Source organism: Stigmatopora nigra, chromosome 15 (genome assembly GCF_051989575.1).
Source record: "Stigmatopora nigra isolate UIUO_SnigA chromosome 15, RoL_Snig_1.1, whole genome shotgun sequence".
In the NCBI taxonomy this organism is placed as follows: domain Eukaryota; kingdom Metazoa; phylum Chordata; class Actinopteri; order Syngnathiformes; family Syngnathidae; genus Stigmatopora; species Stigmatopora nigra.
The window spans coordinates 11,161,574-11,180,000 of NC_135522.1; the positions used below are offsets into that span (position 1 = coordinate 11,161,574).

The window sequence follows — 18,427 nt, forward strand, 5'->3', positions numbered from 1 at the left end:
GGTCGTTGCTTGGGGGTCCTGGCCACAAAAAGGGCCAGCAATGGGCTGGCCAAATGTATTCCACAAAAATGAAAAGAATTGGCCATTTAAAATGACACTGCAGTTCCATTTAAAATGACACTGCAGTTACCCCCATTGAGGGACTCCCCATCTGGCGTATTTCGGACACTGCATATTTTGTGAAAGGGGAAACTTAATTTAATGTGTGTAAATTGATTATGTAGTTATATTATTAAATGTGTCTGCTAACTTTATTTGTCTTTCGGTGTGGCCTCACATGTTGTTTACTTATTTTTAAGTATGACATTTCTTATTCTTCATTTGTGTGCAAAAATTCAATTTTTTTGCAGTGTGTAAGGGTGGGTTGGCGGCACCAGGGATTTCTTGAGAGACCCCAGCATTGCTTCTGTTCAAATGGATTTGATGTATAGTAGAGATGAACTCATTGAATTCCGAAGAATGCAGAGCCACGTGATTGGACGGCCGCTAAGCGAATACTAGGATAGTATTTGAAATAGGTTTAACGTACATAGTAATAATTGCTACAAATATAGATGAGTTCTGCATTTCAAGTGGCTTGTTCTGAAATTTAAGAGACGCCAGACAACACTAGTGTTTCAAAGTAGTTTTACACGGTATTAGTAGTCCACCATTCATTTCGATATCTAACCGCTCAATTCCCACATCCTTTTTCTTTTTTACCCGCGTACGTTTATCGGTCAAGGCCTATAAATAGTTTGGTCTTCTCCTCTTCTTTCTTGCTCTCATTCTTTAGGTCGGCAAAGACCTGGGTAAAGAAGTGCGGATCGGTGTTGATCTGGAGCATTTTGCCGCTCATGCGGGTGATGATTTCCAAGCAGCGGTCCCAAAACGCTTCCTTCTCGGCTTCAACCAGGAAGGGCTTCAGTGGGTATGAAATCTCGTTGCCCATGTAGGAGTAGGACAGGTAGAGGCAAGTGAGCAGCGAGGCCTGCAGCTCACGCTCCGAGGCCACCTCGGCAGAGACGACGTCACGGCACAGCATGTAGAGGAAGACCACGTTTGCCGGAGTGATAAAACCCTGATCCTGCCAACCTTGAAGGAGGAGGGAGCGGTCTACACTACGCAGCCACAGCACGGGATCGGTCGGTGAGAGACGCTTAAGACGGTAGCAGCGGCGGCATAGGAATTCGCCGAGGCTGCGCATCAGCTCGCTGGTGGAGGCCTGCGGAAAGCAATGTAAGGGAATATGAAAAGGAATTGTTAAGTGAAGATTCAAAATGCTCAGGAATTCCAATTTTTATGATTACATTTACTTTGATTTGCTTTGTACTTTGTGCTTTTGCCTTGCTGTTCAGTGGGGTTCCAGTTTTTGTCCAACTTTACAACGTCTTTTTGAGTCCGATTCAGTTACCGCAACCAAAATGGCGCTGTTTAAAAATGGCCGCGGTAGCTGCGTTCGCTCTTGTTCGTTTTGTGTTTTTGCTGCTTTTATGTTTTAATGATTTGATGATTCCATTACTTTGATTTGCTTTGCACTTTGGGCTTTTGCTTTGCAGTTCTGTCTAATTACCCTCTTGCTACTGCCGCAATGTAATTTCCCAAATACGGGATGAATAAAGTTATCCAAACCAATCCAATTCAATGAAGTCTTTCGTTGCCATTGACGCTGGGAAATGGACAATCATGTGGCGTCCAATTATCTTTCTGATTCATATTTCGCTGAGTTCTTCACTAGTAGCTGTTCAAACCATTTGAAATTAGAGGATGGCAGGGATTTTATGAATGTTTATTGCAATGTCCTGGTTCAAAAATAAGTTGGACGTCTACTAGTGACCAACTCATTTTCATTCACAAAATGAGATTAATGAGGAAATTAGTTGACAGATTAATTGATCAATGGATATATGAAGTGCAAGTCTATAGAATAAATTAACTTGCTCTGTCAGGAGTCGCTGGATCGCCTCTCCTGACATGACGTCACTATGGTTATCAGCCGTGGCTAATTACGTGATTGGATTATTTTTGGTATTTAAGCATTGTGACTTCTGTGGACGCCGTTGGATCGTCTGATGTAGTACTGGTTTAGTTCTGGTTTCGTTTCCTGTAATCCTCGTAGTCATTGCTGTTTCCATTTGACGCCACGCCGCATGTACTTTCGTTTGTAATGAGTGGACAAGCTAAGTTGTTGAAGTTATGTTACCCCGTTCAATAAATCGACCTACAAGAGCTACAGATCTGCCTCACCTTTCCATTCCTTCGGCGACTCTGCATCTGGGTTCAACTTCCCCTCCGATCGCCTCGCACTACGCGGCGGCGAACCTAACAGCACTGTCAGGAGTCGCTGGATCGCCTCTCCTGACATGACGTCACTATGGTTATCAGCCGTGGCTAATTACGTGATTGGATTATTTTTGGTATTTAAGCATTGTGACTTCTGTGGACGCCGTTGGATCGTCTGATGTAGTACTGGTTTAGTTCTGGTTTCGTTTCCTGTAATCCTCGTAGTCATTGCTGTTTCCATTTGACGCCACGCCGCATGTACTTTCGTTTGTAATGAGTGGACAAGCTAAGTTGTTGAAGTTATGTTACCCCGTTCAATAAATCGACCTACAAGAGCTACAGATCTGCCTCACCTTTCCATTCCTTCGGCGACTCTGCATCTGGGTTCAACTTCCCCTCCGATCGCCTCGCACTACGCGGCGGCGAACCTAACAGCAATGACTACGAGGATTACAGGAAACGAAACCAGAACTAAACCAGTACTACATCAGACGATCCAACGGCGTCCACAGAAATCACAATGCTTAAATACCAAAAATAATCCAATCACGTAATTAGCCACGGCTGATAACCATAGTGACGTCATGTCAGGAGAGGCGATCCAGCGACTCCTGACATGCTCACAGCCAATGATCATGATTATTGGACATTGACATTGTTAGAATGCACAGATTAATCATAAAATGATTTTATTCTGATTTGTTTTGAGGGGGAAATAATTTATTTTATCTACCAAATCCTTTGATAATTTGGGAAAAATTATTTTAACAGGTTGATCTATCTATACTTGTTCACTGCCTATGATCATGTAGATTTTCCTCAATGGCACTGAACCCTTTTATTTCGCTCTTGTCATCCCTCTGCTATGAATTTAAATTTAAACTTTATCACTATACGATGTCCAATCCATTTGAACTTAGACAATGAGAGCGAATATTAGTCTACTGCAACCACTCCCACTTCAAATGGATTGGTGACTCATGGTAGTCATATAATAATAAAAACACAGAATAGTGACTCATTCATTTCAATGTATATATATATATATATATATATATATATATATATATATATATATATATATATATATATATATATATATATATATATATATATATATATATATATATATATATATATATATATATATATATATATATATATATATATATATATATATATATATATATATATATATATATATATATATATATATATATATATATACTATTTTATTCATGTGGTTTTGATTAATACGTCAACAAATTTCTAATTTAATTTTGTCGATGACAGATGATTTCACTCTTGACATCTTTGTACTGTAAATTTGAATATTTTTTTCACTAGTGCAATTCATTTGAAATGTCAGGGTTACAACGAAAGAAAATTCATTTATTCACTGCCACTCTTCCCTCTTCAAATGGAGTTGACATGTACTAGTGCAATTAATGTCTACCAATGAGTTAATGGACGTCTTTTGCCATTACATAATTTTTCCAGTAGTTCTGTAATGATTCATAAAATTTTAAAGAATAAGCTCACTTGGTATATATAAAAATAAAATATATATACCTGAACAATGACACGCTTTGGTGTGCCTACTGCAGTGGGAGGTTGAATCCCAGAGCCAGTGAGGGAATTCTTTTTGGCAGCGACAGTAGCTACGTTGATGAGGGTCTTGGAGGTGGGGAGGTGAGAGGAGGTAGTCAAAGCAGTGGCTGAGGGATCCTGGCAGGATGAGTACGCAGAAAGATTCGCACAGGATTGTGACTTCTTCAGCTTCAAGCTGTTCGAAGCCGAATTAGTGGTGAGGGAATTTTCTGTGTCTGGCGAGCACCCCTTCCCACCATCACCGCCTTCTGACTGCAGCTTCTTGGAGCCTTTTCTCTTAGCTGATACGGCTACAATGCGTTTCCATGGCAGCACACTGATTATGGAGGGGCGTTTGAGGGATTTGGCAGTAGCTGCCGCAGCATCTTTGGCGTTCTTACTGTTCTGCACCGCTGTGTAGTGACCCACTGTAGCTGGGCCATCCTCAAACAGGGCTGCTTTGCGGTAGCTGGGGGAAAGAGACAAAACTGTACCCATGATGCCTGGCAAGGGTCAGCAAAGTGGTGATGGGGAGCAGTGATGGGTATCCTTCTTGTCTGGAAAAGAAGAACAATGTCTCACCTTGGAAAATCTGGGAGAAGAAAGAAAGAAGAAATAACATTATAACATCAATTACAAAGCAAACAAACACTCACTGTGAGTGCTATCACTCACAAATGTGCAATCTGCCATTTTCCTACTAAGCTGTGAAAGAAATCCTAATATTTAGCTCAGATTGGCTCTCTGCTGAAGACCACTGTTTCCACTGGGATTTACAGTCTCACAGTTGCCATGACAACTGAGCACCCTCTAGCCCTTCTACAATAAGGAATACACTAAATGTTCTTTTGTGAAAGTACTGACATCAAGACAGTGTTTCTATTCCTGCATTCTAAAGGAGGAAACTCTTAAGCTCGAGAACACTGTTAATGTTGTTACAAAGGAGCATTTCGGTTCAGTACTATCAATATTAACTCACTGGCTTCCATTGACGGTGCTAGAGGTCCAATTCATTTCCACTGGCAATCACTAATGAACAAAGACATTCCCCGTTTACAGAAATTGGACATCTTTTATAATTGATGGGAGGAAATGTGTTTGAAAGAATAAAATAATAATAATAATAGAAAAAGTCAAAGTAAATCAAAACAAAATTTAAAAAATAATATTAGGGAGCCATTTTATGTTGTATCTAATCATTTGTTTATTCATGTTCTATTGGATTTAACCTCACAAGGATCACAGGGGGTGCTGGAGCCTATCCGGAGTGAATGGGCAGTACGCAGGGGACTACACACAGGAGGGCTGGATTGAACCCTTGATCTCAAAACTGTGATGTTGACATGCTAACCACTCATCCACATTTTTGCCTATATGTTATGTATTTATAATTCCTTTTCTTATCAATAATAATGATAATATTTAAAGATGTAATAATGACTAATAACAAATAAATGTTATACTTATTGTGGTCTCCATGACCAAAAATGTGATCTTCACATATGATGACACCAGATTTAAGTTTCGCCTTTCGTTTTATTTTGCAAATTACTCAAAGTAGTCTAACCATATATCCTTATCCTCCCATGCATTTATGTGGACATCAAATTTGGGGCCGTGTAATGTCAACCTATGTGGATGCCATTAGTCAATACTCAATGTATTATTTTTAATAATTCTCTCATCTCTCCTTTTCTGAACTGCTTTATCCTCACTGGGGTCATCTGGGTGCTGGAGCCTATCCCAACTCTGGGCCATGGGCGAAGGATACCCTGAATCGGTGGGCAACCGATCACAGGGCACAAGGAGACAAACAACCATTCACATTCACATTCCTACCTAAGGGCAATTTAGAGAGTCCAATCAGCCTAGCACGCATGCCTTGGGAATGTGGTAGGAGACTGGAGTACCTGGAGAAAACCCACGCAACATGCAACTTCACACAGGTGGACCAACCTGGATTTGAACCTAGGTCCCCCCACTGTGAGGTCAATGTGCTAACCACTCATTTGCCGGGCTGCCTTTTTTAATAATTCATTTATTCAATTATTTGGAATTGCAAGATAGACATAGTATACACAAGAGAGGAAATGATGAAAACCCTGTAATTTATCGACGACTAGCCTAGTCCAGATTACATTTTGCCAGCAAAATCAACCCAGAAAACGAGCAGCATGCCTGTGTTATCCATAAATTGACTATTTATTTTTTACCTTACTGTTTTTCAAAGCTATTAAGTAGGCCATTATTGAGGTTGAATATATAACACCATGCTATATCCTATTGTGGCTCTCTTCACCACTGCCTATGCCGGCCTGTAGTGCTCAGCGGTATTATATAAGAATTAAGATAGGCCAGGGAAGCATGAGAAAGAAAATGTGCGCAAGCATCCATCTTAGCTTCAAAATGGAAGCCTTGAAAACAAGACCCCCACCACCTCTTTTTAGCACACGGAATGCACAAGCATCACGTTGTGTCATACATACATAATGCATAAGCATAGCTCCGCAATAGATGCTCACAGAATTTCATTAAGGAACAATTTTATTAAATGAACCTGAACTCACCGCACGTCTACCCAAACAATCAGTTTTAGTGTTTGTTTTTATTTCTTTAGAACTTCGGCGTTTATAATGTTTAATCTCTGGTCGATTATTGCATGTTAATGAACTGTGTGATTTAAATAAAGTGTGTAGGGGGAGGGGGTGTCTGGGGTTGCAGTTCTTTCCTACCTGACAATTAATTGAATCTTCTTTCACAAGCCATGGAATCTTCAAATTCTGCTTCGTCCCCGTGGGCTTCCCTCTTATTTCATCTTTAAATCAGACACTTCCCGTTGTGGTCGAGGGAATACAAAATCTCGAAACGGAACAGCCACATATGCTGGGATGCCAATTGAAAAACGTCGTCCATTGAGGAAAAAAATCGACACGGTCACAGTTGTTCCATCTATCTATCGTATGCGGGTTGAATTAAAAGGACAAATAAAAATATATAATGCAAAAAAAATCCAAACAAACGAGGAGAAAATTGCCTCGACAAATTCCAAAAATAGACATTAGCGTCTACCCTTGGCAGAGCGTAAGTGTGAGAGGGATGGGGGTGGGAGGGGGGAGAGAGAGAGAGAGAGAGAGAGAGAGAGAGAGAGAGAGAGAGAGAGAGAGAGAGAGAGAGAGAGAGAGAGAGAGAGAGAGAGAGAGAGAGAGAGAGAGAGAGAGGGGGGGGGGGAGGGGGGTGCAGGGGGGGGGGGGGAGAGTTTCGATGCAGACGTCTATAGTTATTTGGGTTGGATGGAGGAGGTAAATGCAGCCTTGTGATTGGCTACAGAAAGGATGCTGCTAATCCTGCCGCTGCTACTTCCGCCACCGAAACGCGGTCTGCGTTGTAACCCGATGAAGCCATTGGCGGTCCGCTGAGTCTGTCCTATCAGAACCCATTCGCTCTCCGAGCTGTGGATGCAGCCCAGCAGATGTGTTAGAATGTCTACTGCGGGTGAGGAACAGAATGAAAGAAGTGCATATCAGGGGGGATAAAGATGAGTTGTGTGAATTAGAGCAACTCTATGTGTTGAAACTAGGTTTGGTCGATAAATAGACATTATTGCTTTTTTTATTTATTTATTTTGCAGATGATTAAGTCACTGGCTGTCATTGGTGGTTATAGATGTCAAATCTATTTGAATTGGAAGGCTTGGCGGTAAAAGAACGAATATTCCTCCTCTGCCACCCTATCAATTCAAATTGATTTGACGCATAGTGATAAACTCCCGGAAATTTACCACTGTCCTTTCAGAACCATTCGCTGTCCGAGGTGCTGATTCAGCCCAACAGATGTAGCAGAATTGCTTTGCGGGTGGGGAACTGATTGAGTAGGAGGGTGTGATGGAGACATGCGGAAGAACATAAACTTTGGGATGAGTGTGACTCTGATTGTTCAAAATAAATTTAAGTGTTAGATTTATCGAGTTCGGCGGTCCGGTGGAACGAGTGGTTAGCATGTCGGCCTCACAGTCCTAGGTTCAAATCCAGGTCCACCTGTGTGGAGACTGCATGTTCTTCCCAAGCCTGCGTGGGTTTCCCCCGGGTACTATAGTTTCCTCCCACATTCCAAAAACATGCATGATAGGCTGATTGGACACTCTAAATTGCACTAGGTATGGGTGTGGGTTAATTCCAGTTTGTGCGTCAAGGCGTCCAATTTGTTTTGACTGAGAGGAGCAAGTGGCCTGGCGGCTTGAGTCGTTAGCATGTCAGCCTCACAGCTCTGGGGTCCTGGGTTCAACCTGGGTCGGTCCACCTGTGTGGAGTTTGCAAGTTCGCCTCAGGCCTGTGTGGGTTTTCTCTGGGTACTCTGGTTTCCTCACACATTCCACCAAAAACATCCATTGTAGGCTGATTGGACACTCTAAATATCCCCTACAAATGAGTGTGAGAGTGATTGGTTGCCCGTCTCCTTGTGCCCTACGATCGATCGGCTGGCCCCCGCCTCTGGCCCGAAGTCAACTGGGATAGGCTCCAACACCCCTCGCGAACCTAATGAGGATAAAGCGGTTCAGAAAATGAATGAATGAGAGTAGAAAATGTTTGTACTTTGGACATTATGGGTGTTCCCACTAGTTTCAAAAATATGTTCTTTTCTTATGATTAATTGTTTTAGTACAACCAAGAAAACAACTTTTTCTTTCATTGATGACACTAGCTGTCCGCCACCGCAATGTACGGATCATTGCTGTGTTTGTTTCAGCATCAATTCGCGTAGTAAACCCGGATGCACTCAGTCAAGGTCCCTTTTGTCTGTCCATCACAGTTATCAATAGTGTCGATTAACCTTTGCTAATATATTTATCTCCAAAAACTGTTGTGTTTTTGGGGGAGGTAATATCAACAATTAATACTACAGTTAAAATATTTTAAATGACTTTGTTCCTTTTATTTTCAAATAGAAATCTGTGGATGAACCTAGATGTCTAAAGTTTGCCGGGACGTAAGTAGCTAGCGGCCATCTTGCGTCGGAAAACTTCCCTCATGAACGGATTTAAAAACAATTTGCTGTACAAAAAAAAAAATGAATTTTGAAGTTGTGAAATTGCAAGCATTGATTTTCATTGAATTGGTTTCAGAAGAGATAATGTTTAACTGCGTTTAAGATCACGTTCCATTAGTTTTATATTCCCGAATTTAACAAATGGCACTGATACAAAACGGCTGATGAGTTAGAAAGGTTTTTTTTGTTTCAATAATTATTTGTTTAAATTATTATTACTACATATATTAAATTACATTATCAAAAGAATCATCCAAACAAAATCAGGATATTTCGTTTCAAGTTCATGTTCTTGTTCCCCATAATGAAATAGCAAAATTCCTTCTAAAAGTCATTGCAGAAACAGTAAGATCAGATAAAAGAACTACTGAATTGTTTCTGAATTCTCCACAAAACAGTTCAAAACAGAACAGTTTGTATCAATGTCCCTTTTTTGTTTATTTCAGCGAGAATGCCGTCTTGGTTGACTGACATTTCCCACAATCCAATGGGTGGCAACCCTTACGTCACTTCCTCCTACGTATTAAAAGCACCAATGGGGTTGTTGTTGTTTTTATTATTTTCTTGCGGGAAATTATGCTCCCTTCGCTAGCATGGAGTTTCTAGGCGTGTTTGTCTAAAAAATCAAATGGAATCTTTTCAGAAACATCGCTCGCTTTATAAAGAAACAACCCCACCATGGAAGGAAACATTCCGTAAGGTAGAGTAGAGTTTTGTCATTGCTTAGCTTTCTTGTAGTCACATTGTTGGGAATCAACTGTGTTGCATTATGTTCTCGTTACATTTTCAACAGCGCTGTGTCGAGAGGCTAAATGGTAGCCGGTCGAGATTGCTTGACAAATATCGCAAGATGGGTGTAGGCACTGGTCTCAACACCCCATTCATTGCCCAGGAGGTTATGGAGGAAGAATGGACCACTCTGCAGTCAGAGAATCGAAGATTGCCATCACTCTGGGGGGCAGGTGGCATTGCAGAGGTACCCACTCCAAAACTCAATGTTTTTCTTTATTCATAAATATAGGACGCCCACCATTTTCAATATGCATACCTTTTTTAACAGTTGCACACCGTTATGAAGGAATACGATGAACAAGCAGTTTTGGAAGAAATCCAGCAAGAGCTCCAATCTTACGGTAATCTTTAATTTGTATATATATGTGTATATATATATACATACATATATACGTACATATTTACATACATATATACGTACATATATACATACATATATATGTACATGTATATACATATATACATACATACGTATATATACATATATACACTCCAGCACAGACCGTGATCCTTGCTGAGGATAAGCAGTTTTGAGCTTTCTGTCTCTTGAAAATAAGTGCAGATAAAAAAAAATATTTGTGGGAAAAATATCAGTATCTTTATTCTTAAACAAATTAAAAATTATTATAACCTTGAACACACATTCTTCGCGCTTCGGCTAAACGTTCTTCGGCTAGATAGTCGGTCGGCCAACTAGTCGTTCGGCTAATTCTACGTTCGGCCAGATGGTCTTTCGGCGAGTTGGCTGTCGGCCAGATGTCAGTCGGCTAAATGTCTTTCGGCAAGTAGACCGGCCACGATGAATTTCACTCACTTTGAATATATACTAAAAAGATTATTATTTTTAGTCTTCTAGTTGTTGGAATTGATATTGAGCATATGCCCTTACCTCTTATGTTTCAGAAATATCTATTATTGAAGAGTATGAGAGGAACCAACAATTTGAGCAGGAATACTTATCATATGTTGTGGAAGGGATCGAAGAACAAGCCCAATTAATTTGTCCAATATGCCGCATGTAAGTAAACCAAGTTTTTGAACTGTGAGGACTATGTGAGTTTTTAGAGACTGACCTAAATCTAATGTCTGCTAGGAATTACTTGAATATCAACGAATGTTTCATCTCCTGCCCCTGTGGCCTCCACATAAATACAGAGGTTTGTACACTCTACGGCAGGGGTTTCAAACTCATTTTTTGTTGCGGGCCACGTCGTAGTTTCAATTTCATCCAGATGGCCGTTATGTCTTCCATCTAAAATTATTCGATTACTGAATTGGCAGCTTTTTCGATTGTACTGATGGATAGATCATTTTTTGCATTACAATTAGTGCAAATCTTCTCTTTGAGCCTCTTAAAAGTACATATTCTCTTGTAGTGGATTTTTTAACCTTAAATTCAATTTTAAAAAAATCAGAAAAGAGGGCAAATATTAAATCTATCATTTGTTTTAACCTTTTTTTTTAGATCTAAAAAGGAAAAATAGTAGTTTTAAAAAAAGTTTATTCACAGTGAAAAATGAAAGTAGAAATAAGAAACATTTTAGATACAATATTTAAATATAAAAAATCAGATTAAAACTGAGTCAAATGCCCTGCAGTTGAGGTCAAAAATGTACATACACTTGTGAAGACAATAATGTCATGGCTCTCTTGAGTTTCCAGATATTTCTACAACTCTGATTCTTATCTGATAGAGTGATTGGAACAGATACTTCTTTGTCACAACAAAACATTCATGAAGTTTGGTTCTTTTCTGACTTTATTATAGGTGAACCGGAAAAAAGTGATCAAATCTGATGGGTCAAAAATATACATACAGCATCGCTAATATTTGGTAACATGTCCCTTGGCCAGATTATTGTATTTTAACTTTATTGTTCCTATAAAAGTTTAATAAACAGGAATAATACAATTTTTAATTCCTAGAATTTAAGAAAATCTAATTTAGCGTGGGCCATAGCAAAAGGTAATTTCTCATGGAACTATACCTAATAGACAGTAAGTAAATAATCAATAATGATAATAAATTAATTATAATTATATAATGATAACTCAATAAAAAAAGAATACAACTGTTTTCAAATTTAAGAAAAAAACAAGATTAAAATCAAATTGAGTTTTAGCATGGGGCATCGGAAGAGTTTATTTATGTAAACAATATATCACCAGGAAGAGCCCTGTATTTTCTAATAAATGTAGCTTTTATCAACAAAATGTTTTTTTAAAACATTTATAATACGACGATAACCTAATTCTATTCTAAATATATGAAAGCATTTTTAAATAAACAAAAATAGTCACCTACCCTATAAAAGATTAAAATAAATGAGAAGGACTTTTGCTGACCCTTTTTCATCCATTTCATTGACTTCAGATGAAGAATATCAACCAAGATGTCCTACGGCATCTTCTAGAATCCAGAGTTATGGAACACATGGAAGGCTGTTGCTTTAATCCTGTTTTTTCATTGACTCCCAACCTAGAATCCTCTCCCAACCTGCTGATAAGCTGCAAGGTATAACGCCCAATTCATTGCTTCTCCAAACTTCATAAGTACACGCTCACTTTCTTCAGTTTGCTAATTAACTACAGTCTTACCTCTACCTATGAATGCCTCTAAGTACGACATTTTATATATCCAAATGATCGACCTAGAGATAAATAAGTTACGAAATCCCCCAAGAAGTAAATGCATTTGCCTATCCGTTATTTTATTTTGCAAATATTGTCTCGGATGCATTGATTCTCACTTTAGAACCTTGCCACCATCCATTGGGCTCTTTCATCACTTTCATTATATCTAATATAAGGACAACAAAATAATTCAATTCAATTGGCTGTCTCACAACATCCACTATCCATGTTTCAAAATTCTCTCTTACCTGTCCACTTCGGCTAAATAACCACCCATGAATGATTGCAATTCCCCTTATTAAATGATTAAAAAACATACAAATACAACGTGACACATACTTACACGCACACAGACGTACGCGGGCACCCATAAAAGTCTAAAATGTATGTTGTACTACAAAGTGGCCCCTGGTAAAAAAAAGGAGGATGTTGGCGCCATCTGGTGGACAAACACGAGTATTATGCCTCCAATTAAAACGGCCACGACGGGAACTATTTCAGCGTCGCCAGGCACATTTTATCAGGGATTTTCTGCCATTATATTTATTTTAAGACATTAAATAAATCATTTCCTTATAATTTTGGACCCAATTTTAAAGGTTTTTAGTTGGTAGTCTTGTGAGGACCATGGAACGAATTAGAGAATTTATACATGAGGTACAACACTACAGTAATTGCAAATTTTCAAGTTACGAATTAAGTTCTGGAACCAATTAATTTTGTCAGTAGAGTTATGACTATTTGTTAAACACGGTCTCTCTGGTGTTTTGAGTTGTTGTTGTTTTTTTTCTAATATCGTTTTGTGTTTGCTCTGCTTTCAGAATTGTGACTTCCTTTCCATCGTCCTATGATTTGGAGCAACATTTTTTTTATTTATAATTATGTGAACCTGTTTGAATAAAGCCTACTTTCAAATTTTGACTATCTCCACCAGACGGCCATTTAATTGAACTGAGAGGGTTGAATTGAATTGAACTGAATTGAATGCCTGTATTGTCATTACATTACATTAGTATAATGAGATTTAAAGTTTTCACCACATAGTGCAGAAAATCAATATACCGTAGAGATAAATAATCACTAAATAATTATTTAATCTCATTTTCTGAACTGCTGAAATTGGGCCAGAAACACCTTCAATTGGTGGCCATCCATTCGCAGTGCTAAAGGAGACAAACAACCATTTACACTTAACCTCATACTTAGGGGCAATTTAGAGTGTCCAATCAGCCTACCATGCATGTCTTTGGAATGTGCGAGGAAACCAAAGTACCTGGAGAAAACCCACAGAAAACATGCAAACTCCAGACAGGTGGACCGACCTGGATTTAAACCCAGGTCTCCTACTGTGAGGCCCAAGGCCGAACCACTTAGTCGTTGGGACGCCCACTAAATATTTACTAAATAAGAAATAAATACAGAGTTGTCCATGTGAGGTCAGCAGAGTGGAGCAGGCTTGTACCGTTAGAAGTCCAGGATGGGTTACACGGTTTTGGAACCATTCCGCGCCTAGTTGCATGACTTGCTGAGTGAATAATCACAAAATAGTAATAGATATATAAGTGGTCAACATAAAAGTAGTATTATCAGTAGTAATAAGTCTTGATTAGGTCCTAGGTGCAGAACCAGAGTTGAGTATGGTGACAGCACTTGGGAAGAATCTGTCCTTGGGTCTGTTTGTCTTGGCGGTTATAGCTCAGTAGCGCCTTCCAGATGGCAGCAGGTTGAAATGGTGGAAGCTGCTATGTGTATTGTCTTTTATAATGCTCTCTGCCCTTCTAGAAGCTTGACAGGGTGGGCTGAGATTGAATGTTCTTATTCACTGTCAGCCCTCCCACTTAAAATTGGATTGGACGATGCATTAATATTGTAATTTCTAAATTGCCTGATTTTCAGGTTACCACCTCAGGGCTTGCCACACCAAAACAGTCTATCACACCGGAGTTAATTTCTGTCAATGCGTTTATAACTAGTAGATCTATTTCAACTGGATGGAGCACTTATCTTTTATTTTTTTTTTGTATTAAAGGTAGGCTAGACCTGCAATCTACTTCATTTGCTGCCATCCGTCCCACTTCAAATGGATTGGGTGTCTCGTGTTGTCAATGGCAGCACAAAAGTTATGAGGGCAAATCATCTCCTCTACGGTTTCATCATAAAAGATTGTATTATGAATTACCATTGCTGAAAGCCCTTGCAGTAAAATTAGATTAGACTTTTACTTGTCAATGGCAGGCAATGAGTTTAAAAAAAAAACAAATGTGTGCACCAGGTTACTCGAGTTTAGATCTATGTTTTTTGGCCATGGTGTAATTCAGGGGGTTTGAAAGTTTTAGGCTGCTGACATGTCTTTTAATCTTGTAATAATTTCAAACTGGTGTCATTGATACAGAAAAGAGAGTGGATGACCTACAAGTTTATTAAAGGAGACATGTTATTGCCTAAATACTTCTTTCCCCATAGTTTGTAAATAAATTCTTTCAAAAGTCATACAATGTGTCATGAGTGGTTAGCGTGTTGGCCTCACAGTGGGGGACCTGGGTTCAAATCCAGGTTGGTTTATCTTTGTGGAGATTGCACGTTCCCTCCTGGCCGGTGTGGGTTTTCTCCAGGTAATCCGGTTTTCTCCCACATTCCAAAGACATGCATGGTAGACTGATTGGACCTTCTAAATTTCCCCGAGGTTACAAGTGTGAGCGTGAATGGTTGTCTCCCTGTGCCCTGCGATTGGCTGGCCACCAATTCAGGGTGTTTGTCTTCTGCCTTTGGGCCGAATTCAGCTTGGATGGCCTCCAGCACCCCCCGCGACTCTAGTGAGGATAAAGCGGTTCAGAAAATGAGATGAGATAGTTGAAGTACACTGTCGATGAAAATTACAGGCCTCTCTCTATTTATGTGGGAGAACTTAAACAATTGGTGGCGGACCAAATTCTACTTGCCCCTATGTATAAATTTAACTATCCTGGAAGCATGAAAGTCCTGCCTGTATGTTTGTACACTAACACTTATATACTTGCAGTTCATTTGAAAATGTAAGTCCTGCTTACAGTAGAAGATAGAATAACTTTTTTGATTGTTTGTTTTCAGGCTGGTTGGTTGCTAGCGCGCCTTAGTGTCTTTACGGCTTTAGGGAGAGGTTCACTGGAGGTTTCTGTGGGGAGAAGAAGGGAGTCAGACAGGCGACAAACTGTGCAGTCATGGCCCCGGGGCAGAGGCTGGGAGTGCGATGGGGAGCCAATGAGAGGGAGACATCCACTCCTTCTCTTCTGCCCGGCGCGCCCTGTAATTAGGAGCTCCACTTGTGGGCTGGGCGCCGCCACCGTGGACAACTTGAGAACGCCAGCTCCACACTTTTGTGTCTTTTGACTTTTTGCATTACTGAACACTTACTTGGTAGGAGGTCAACATCCTTAAATATGAACGGTCAGCCATCACCTGTGTTTGACGAGAAGAAACCGAACTTACGTGCGTCCCCGAGTCAAGCGGAGACTTCACCTGGGGACATGGGCTTATACGGTGCTCCTCACGGCTCACAGGATTTTTACGCGGCCCAGCAAACTTATTCGGCTCAACACATGAATCCTTACGCGTACACTCACTACAACTTGAACGGAATGGTCCCAGGTGGTGCTTTCCAGTGCGCAAAAAGTGAGTACTCGTACTCGCATTCCACGTACAGAGAACCTGGCTTCAGCAGAGAGACGCAGTCAACTCTACCAGACAGTGGTGAGTGAGAATGATAATACTTTGGTTTACGGAGTGCAGGTCTTTGTAAGAAATGAACTTTGGAAAAAGTTGTGCAAGCTTAACATTTTAAATAAGGACAAATCAAATGTTTCTTTTTTTCTTTTCTTCTGGGAGTTCTTGGAGGAAAGCTGTAGGTAGAAATTGACATGTTGAGTTTTGCTAGCTTCTGCCAGACTGTCACTTACATGACTATCAATTACACTCTCAATGAAAAGACTCAGGATTAAAGACAGGTTGGCTTACCTTTACTCCTGTCACGATACTTTTAAAGTGTCAATAATTATTCCACACATTATCTATATATAAACCATGTATGTGTATGTACATATACATATATATATATATATATATATATATATATATATATATATATATATATATATATATATATATATATATATATATATATATATATATATATATATATATATATATATATATATATATATATATATATATATATATATATATATATATATATATATATATATATATATATATATATATATATATATATATATATATATATATATATATATATATATATATATATGTATATACATATATATGTATATGTATATACATATATATGTATATATATTTTTTTCTTTTAAAATAAATGATAATCAATATTATACATATATGATAATGATTGAGTCATTCATTTTTAAGGAAAATAAAAATTAATCACTCGAGCAAAATCAAATTTAACCCGTAACACCAATCTTCTGTTGACGTGTTGTGCAAAAACATAAATATCATTCTGAACCGTTTTATCCTCACGAGGGTTGCAAGGACAACCATTCACACTCACATTTATACCTAGGGGTAATTTAGAATGTTTCACCGACCGACTATGTATGTCTTTGGACTGTGGGAGGAAACCGGAGTACCCCGAGAAACCCCAAGCAGGCCTTGGGAGAAAATGCAAATTCCGCACAGGTAGGACGACCTGGATTTGAACCCAGAACCGCAGAGCTGCGAGGCTGACATGCTAACCACTCAAGCTGCCGAGCCACCCCACACATAAAAAGACTTTTTCAAATTAAATATCATATCCAGATATGACAATTCAGTAGCAATGCTTCTAGATTCTTTTGACAACCCTGGTTACCTTTATATTGTGGCACCAACACTTTAAATCTGGTTCATGTCAAAATTTAAGTCCTGTTAATTTACTGTAATTCTTTTTAATTACATTTTTAATTTTGGGCAATAGTGTTTGCACATTTTCCACAAAAACTCCCAAATGCAAGTGGAATTTGTTGGGTTGAATTTAATTTCAAGTTCCATTAACTTTAAAAAAAAAATCATCTCTGGGATTGCATTTAATTCACGATGTCGACCACATAGTTGGCTGGAATGGGCTCGAGCATCCCCGCGACCCTTGTAACATTGAAGCGGTACGGAAAATGAATAAATGAATGTAACAGCACGTAATAGGTCATTTTTTTAAGCAAATAATGACGCAAATTCTCAGGAACTATGAGCCATATACTGCTATGGGTCTCAATCTCAAGGTCTGGAGACCCTATCCGACATTAGTGTGTGCTATTGGTGTGTGGTCTATGATTGGTGAGGTACTGACTACAGATGCCGCTAGTCAAATCAAGCATATGCTGGTTTCTATACCACTTAAATCCTGAACCAAAACAAAATAAATCCAGCAAAGTCCTGATGGATTTGTTGTGTTTTGGTAACAATCTTGCAGGTAGGTGAAGACTGATATGAAGCTCAATTTGACAATTTGACACAAAACTCTACAGCACTTTTTGTAGATTTTCTCGTCAATGATCAATATCACTTCATTCACAACATTCACTTAGATATACCCCTACCTTGACATACGATCTTAATCCGTTCCAGGACTGAGTTCGTATGTCGAGCTTTTCGTAACTCGAGCGAATGTTTCCCATTGAAATAAATTAAAAACAAATTAATTTGTTCCAACCCTCAGAAAAAACACCAAAAACAAGATATTGGATTGGAAAAAAATGTATTATTTTTTCCAATTCGCCATGTATTAACAAAGTAACACATAACTACTGGTTTAATAGTAATAAAATATGTTTAATAGAAGTAAAATTAGACGCATTTTGCGGAGGGTAGAAACAGCGACATACACGTAGGCGGGGGAGAGGGAGGTTCAAATTTAATTTAACTTCAATTAATATATACAGACACACTCAAACATATGTTTAATGTAACTTTATACAAAACTTAATTCTGATTTTGTTTTAATCTTTTTTTAGCTTAGTTTTCCGGGTTAGCGGTTTGCCACACCTCCACCCTCACGTTCGCTACCGATGGGCTGTTTGCTATTGTATTCCCTTCAAAATATTCAGAAAATGATGCACAG

The 18,427-nt window shown here is 38.9% G+C and overlaps 3 protein-coding genes across 3 annotated transcripts in view; 2 read left to right on the top strand and 1 right to left on the bottom strand.

The window, feature by feature from the left end:
• Positions 1–610: 610 nt before the first annotated feature.
• LOC144209064 (cyclin-dependent kinase 5 activator 1-like) lies at positions 611–6,950 on the bottom strand. Its single transcript, XM_077735249.1, has 3 exons — positions 6,585–6,950; positions 3,835–4,444; positions 611–1,204 (listed from the first exon to the last, which is right to left on the bottom strand). The coding sequence occupies exons 2-3, from the start codon at positions 4,348–4,350 to the stop codon at positions 713–715; spliced, it is 1,008 nt and encodes a 335-aa protein (XP_077591375.1). The 5' UTR covers positions 4,351–4,444; positions 6,585–6,950; the 3' UTR covers positions 611–712.
• A 2,453-nt stretch (positions 6,951–9,403) lies between these two features.
• On the top strand, positions 9,404–13,242 carry rpain (RPA interacting protein). Its single transcript, XM_077734662.1, has 7 exons — positions 9,404–9,595; positions 9,689–9,871; positions 9,956–10,028; positions 10,591–10,705; positions 10,781–10,844; positions 12,062–12,202; positions 13,143–13,242. The coding sequence occupies exons 1-7, from the start codon at positions 9,524–9,526 to the stop codon at positions 13,170–13,172; spliced, it is 678 nt and encodes a 225-aa protein (XP_077590788.1). The 5' UTR covers positions 9,404–9,523; the 3' UTR covers positions 13,173–13,242.
• A 2,495-nt stretch (positions 13,243–15,737) lies between these two features.
• The window catches only part of LOC144208774 (homeobox protein Dlx3b-like), a 7,558-nt gene continuing 4,868 nt past the window's right edge, over positions 15,738–18,427 (top strand). The window contains exon 1 of the mRNA XM_077734786.1: positions 15,738–16,047. Within this exon, the coding sequence (XP_077590912.1) occupies positions 15,738–16,047 (310 nt within the window). The remainder of the gene's footprint in view (positions 16,048–18,427) is intronic.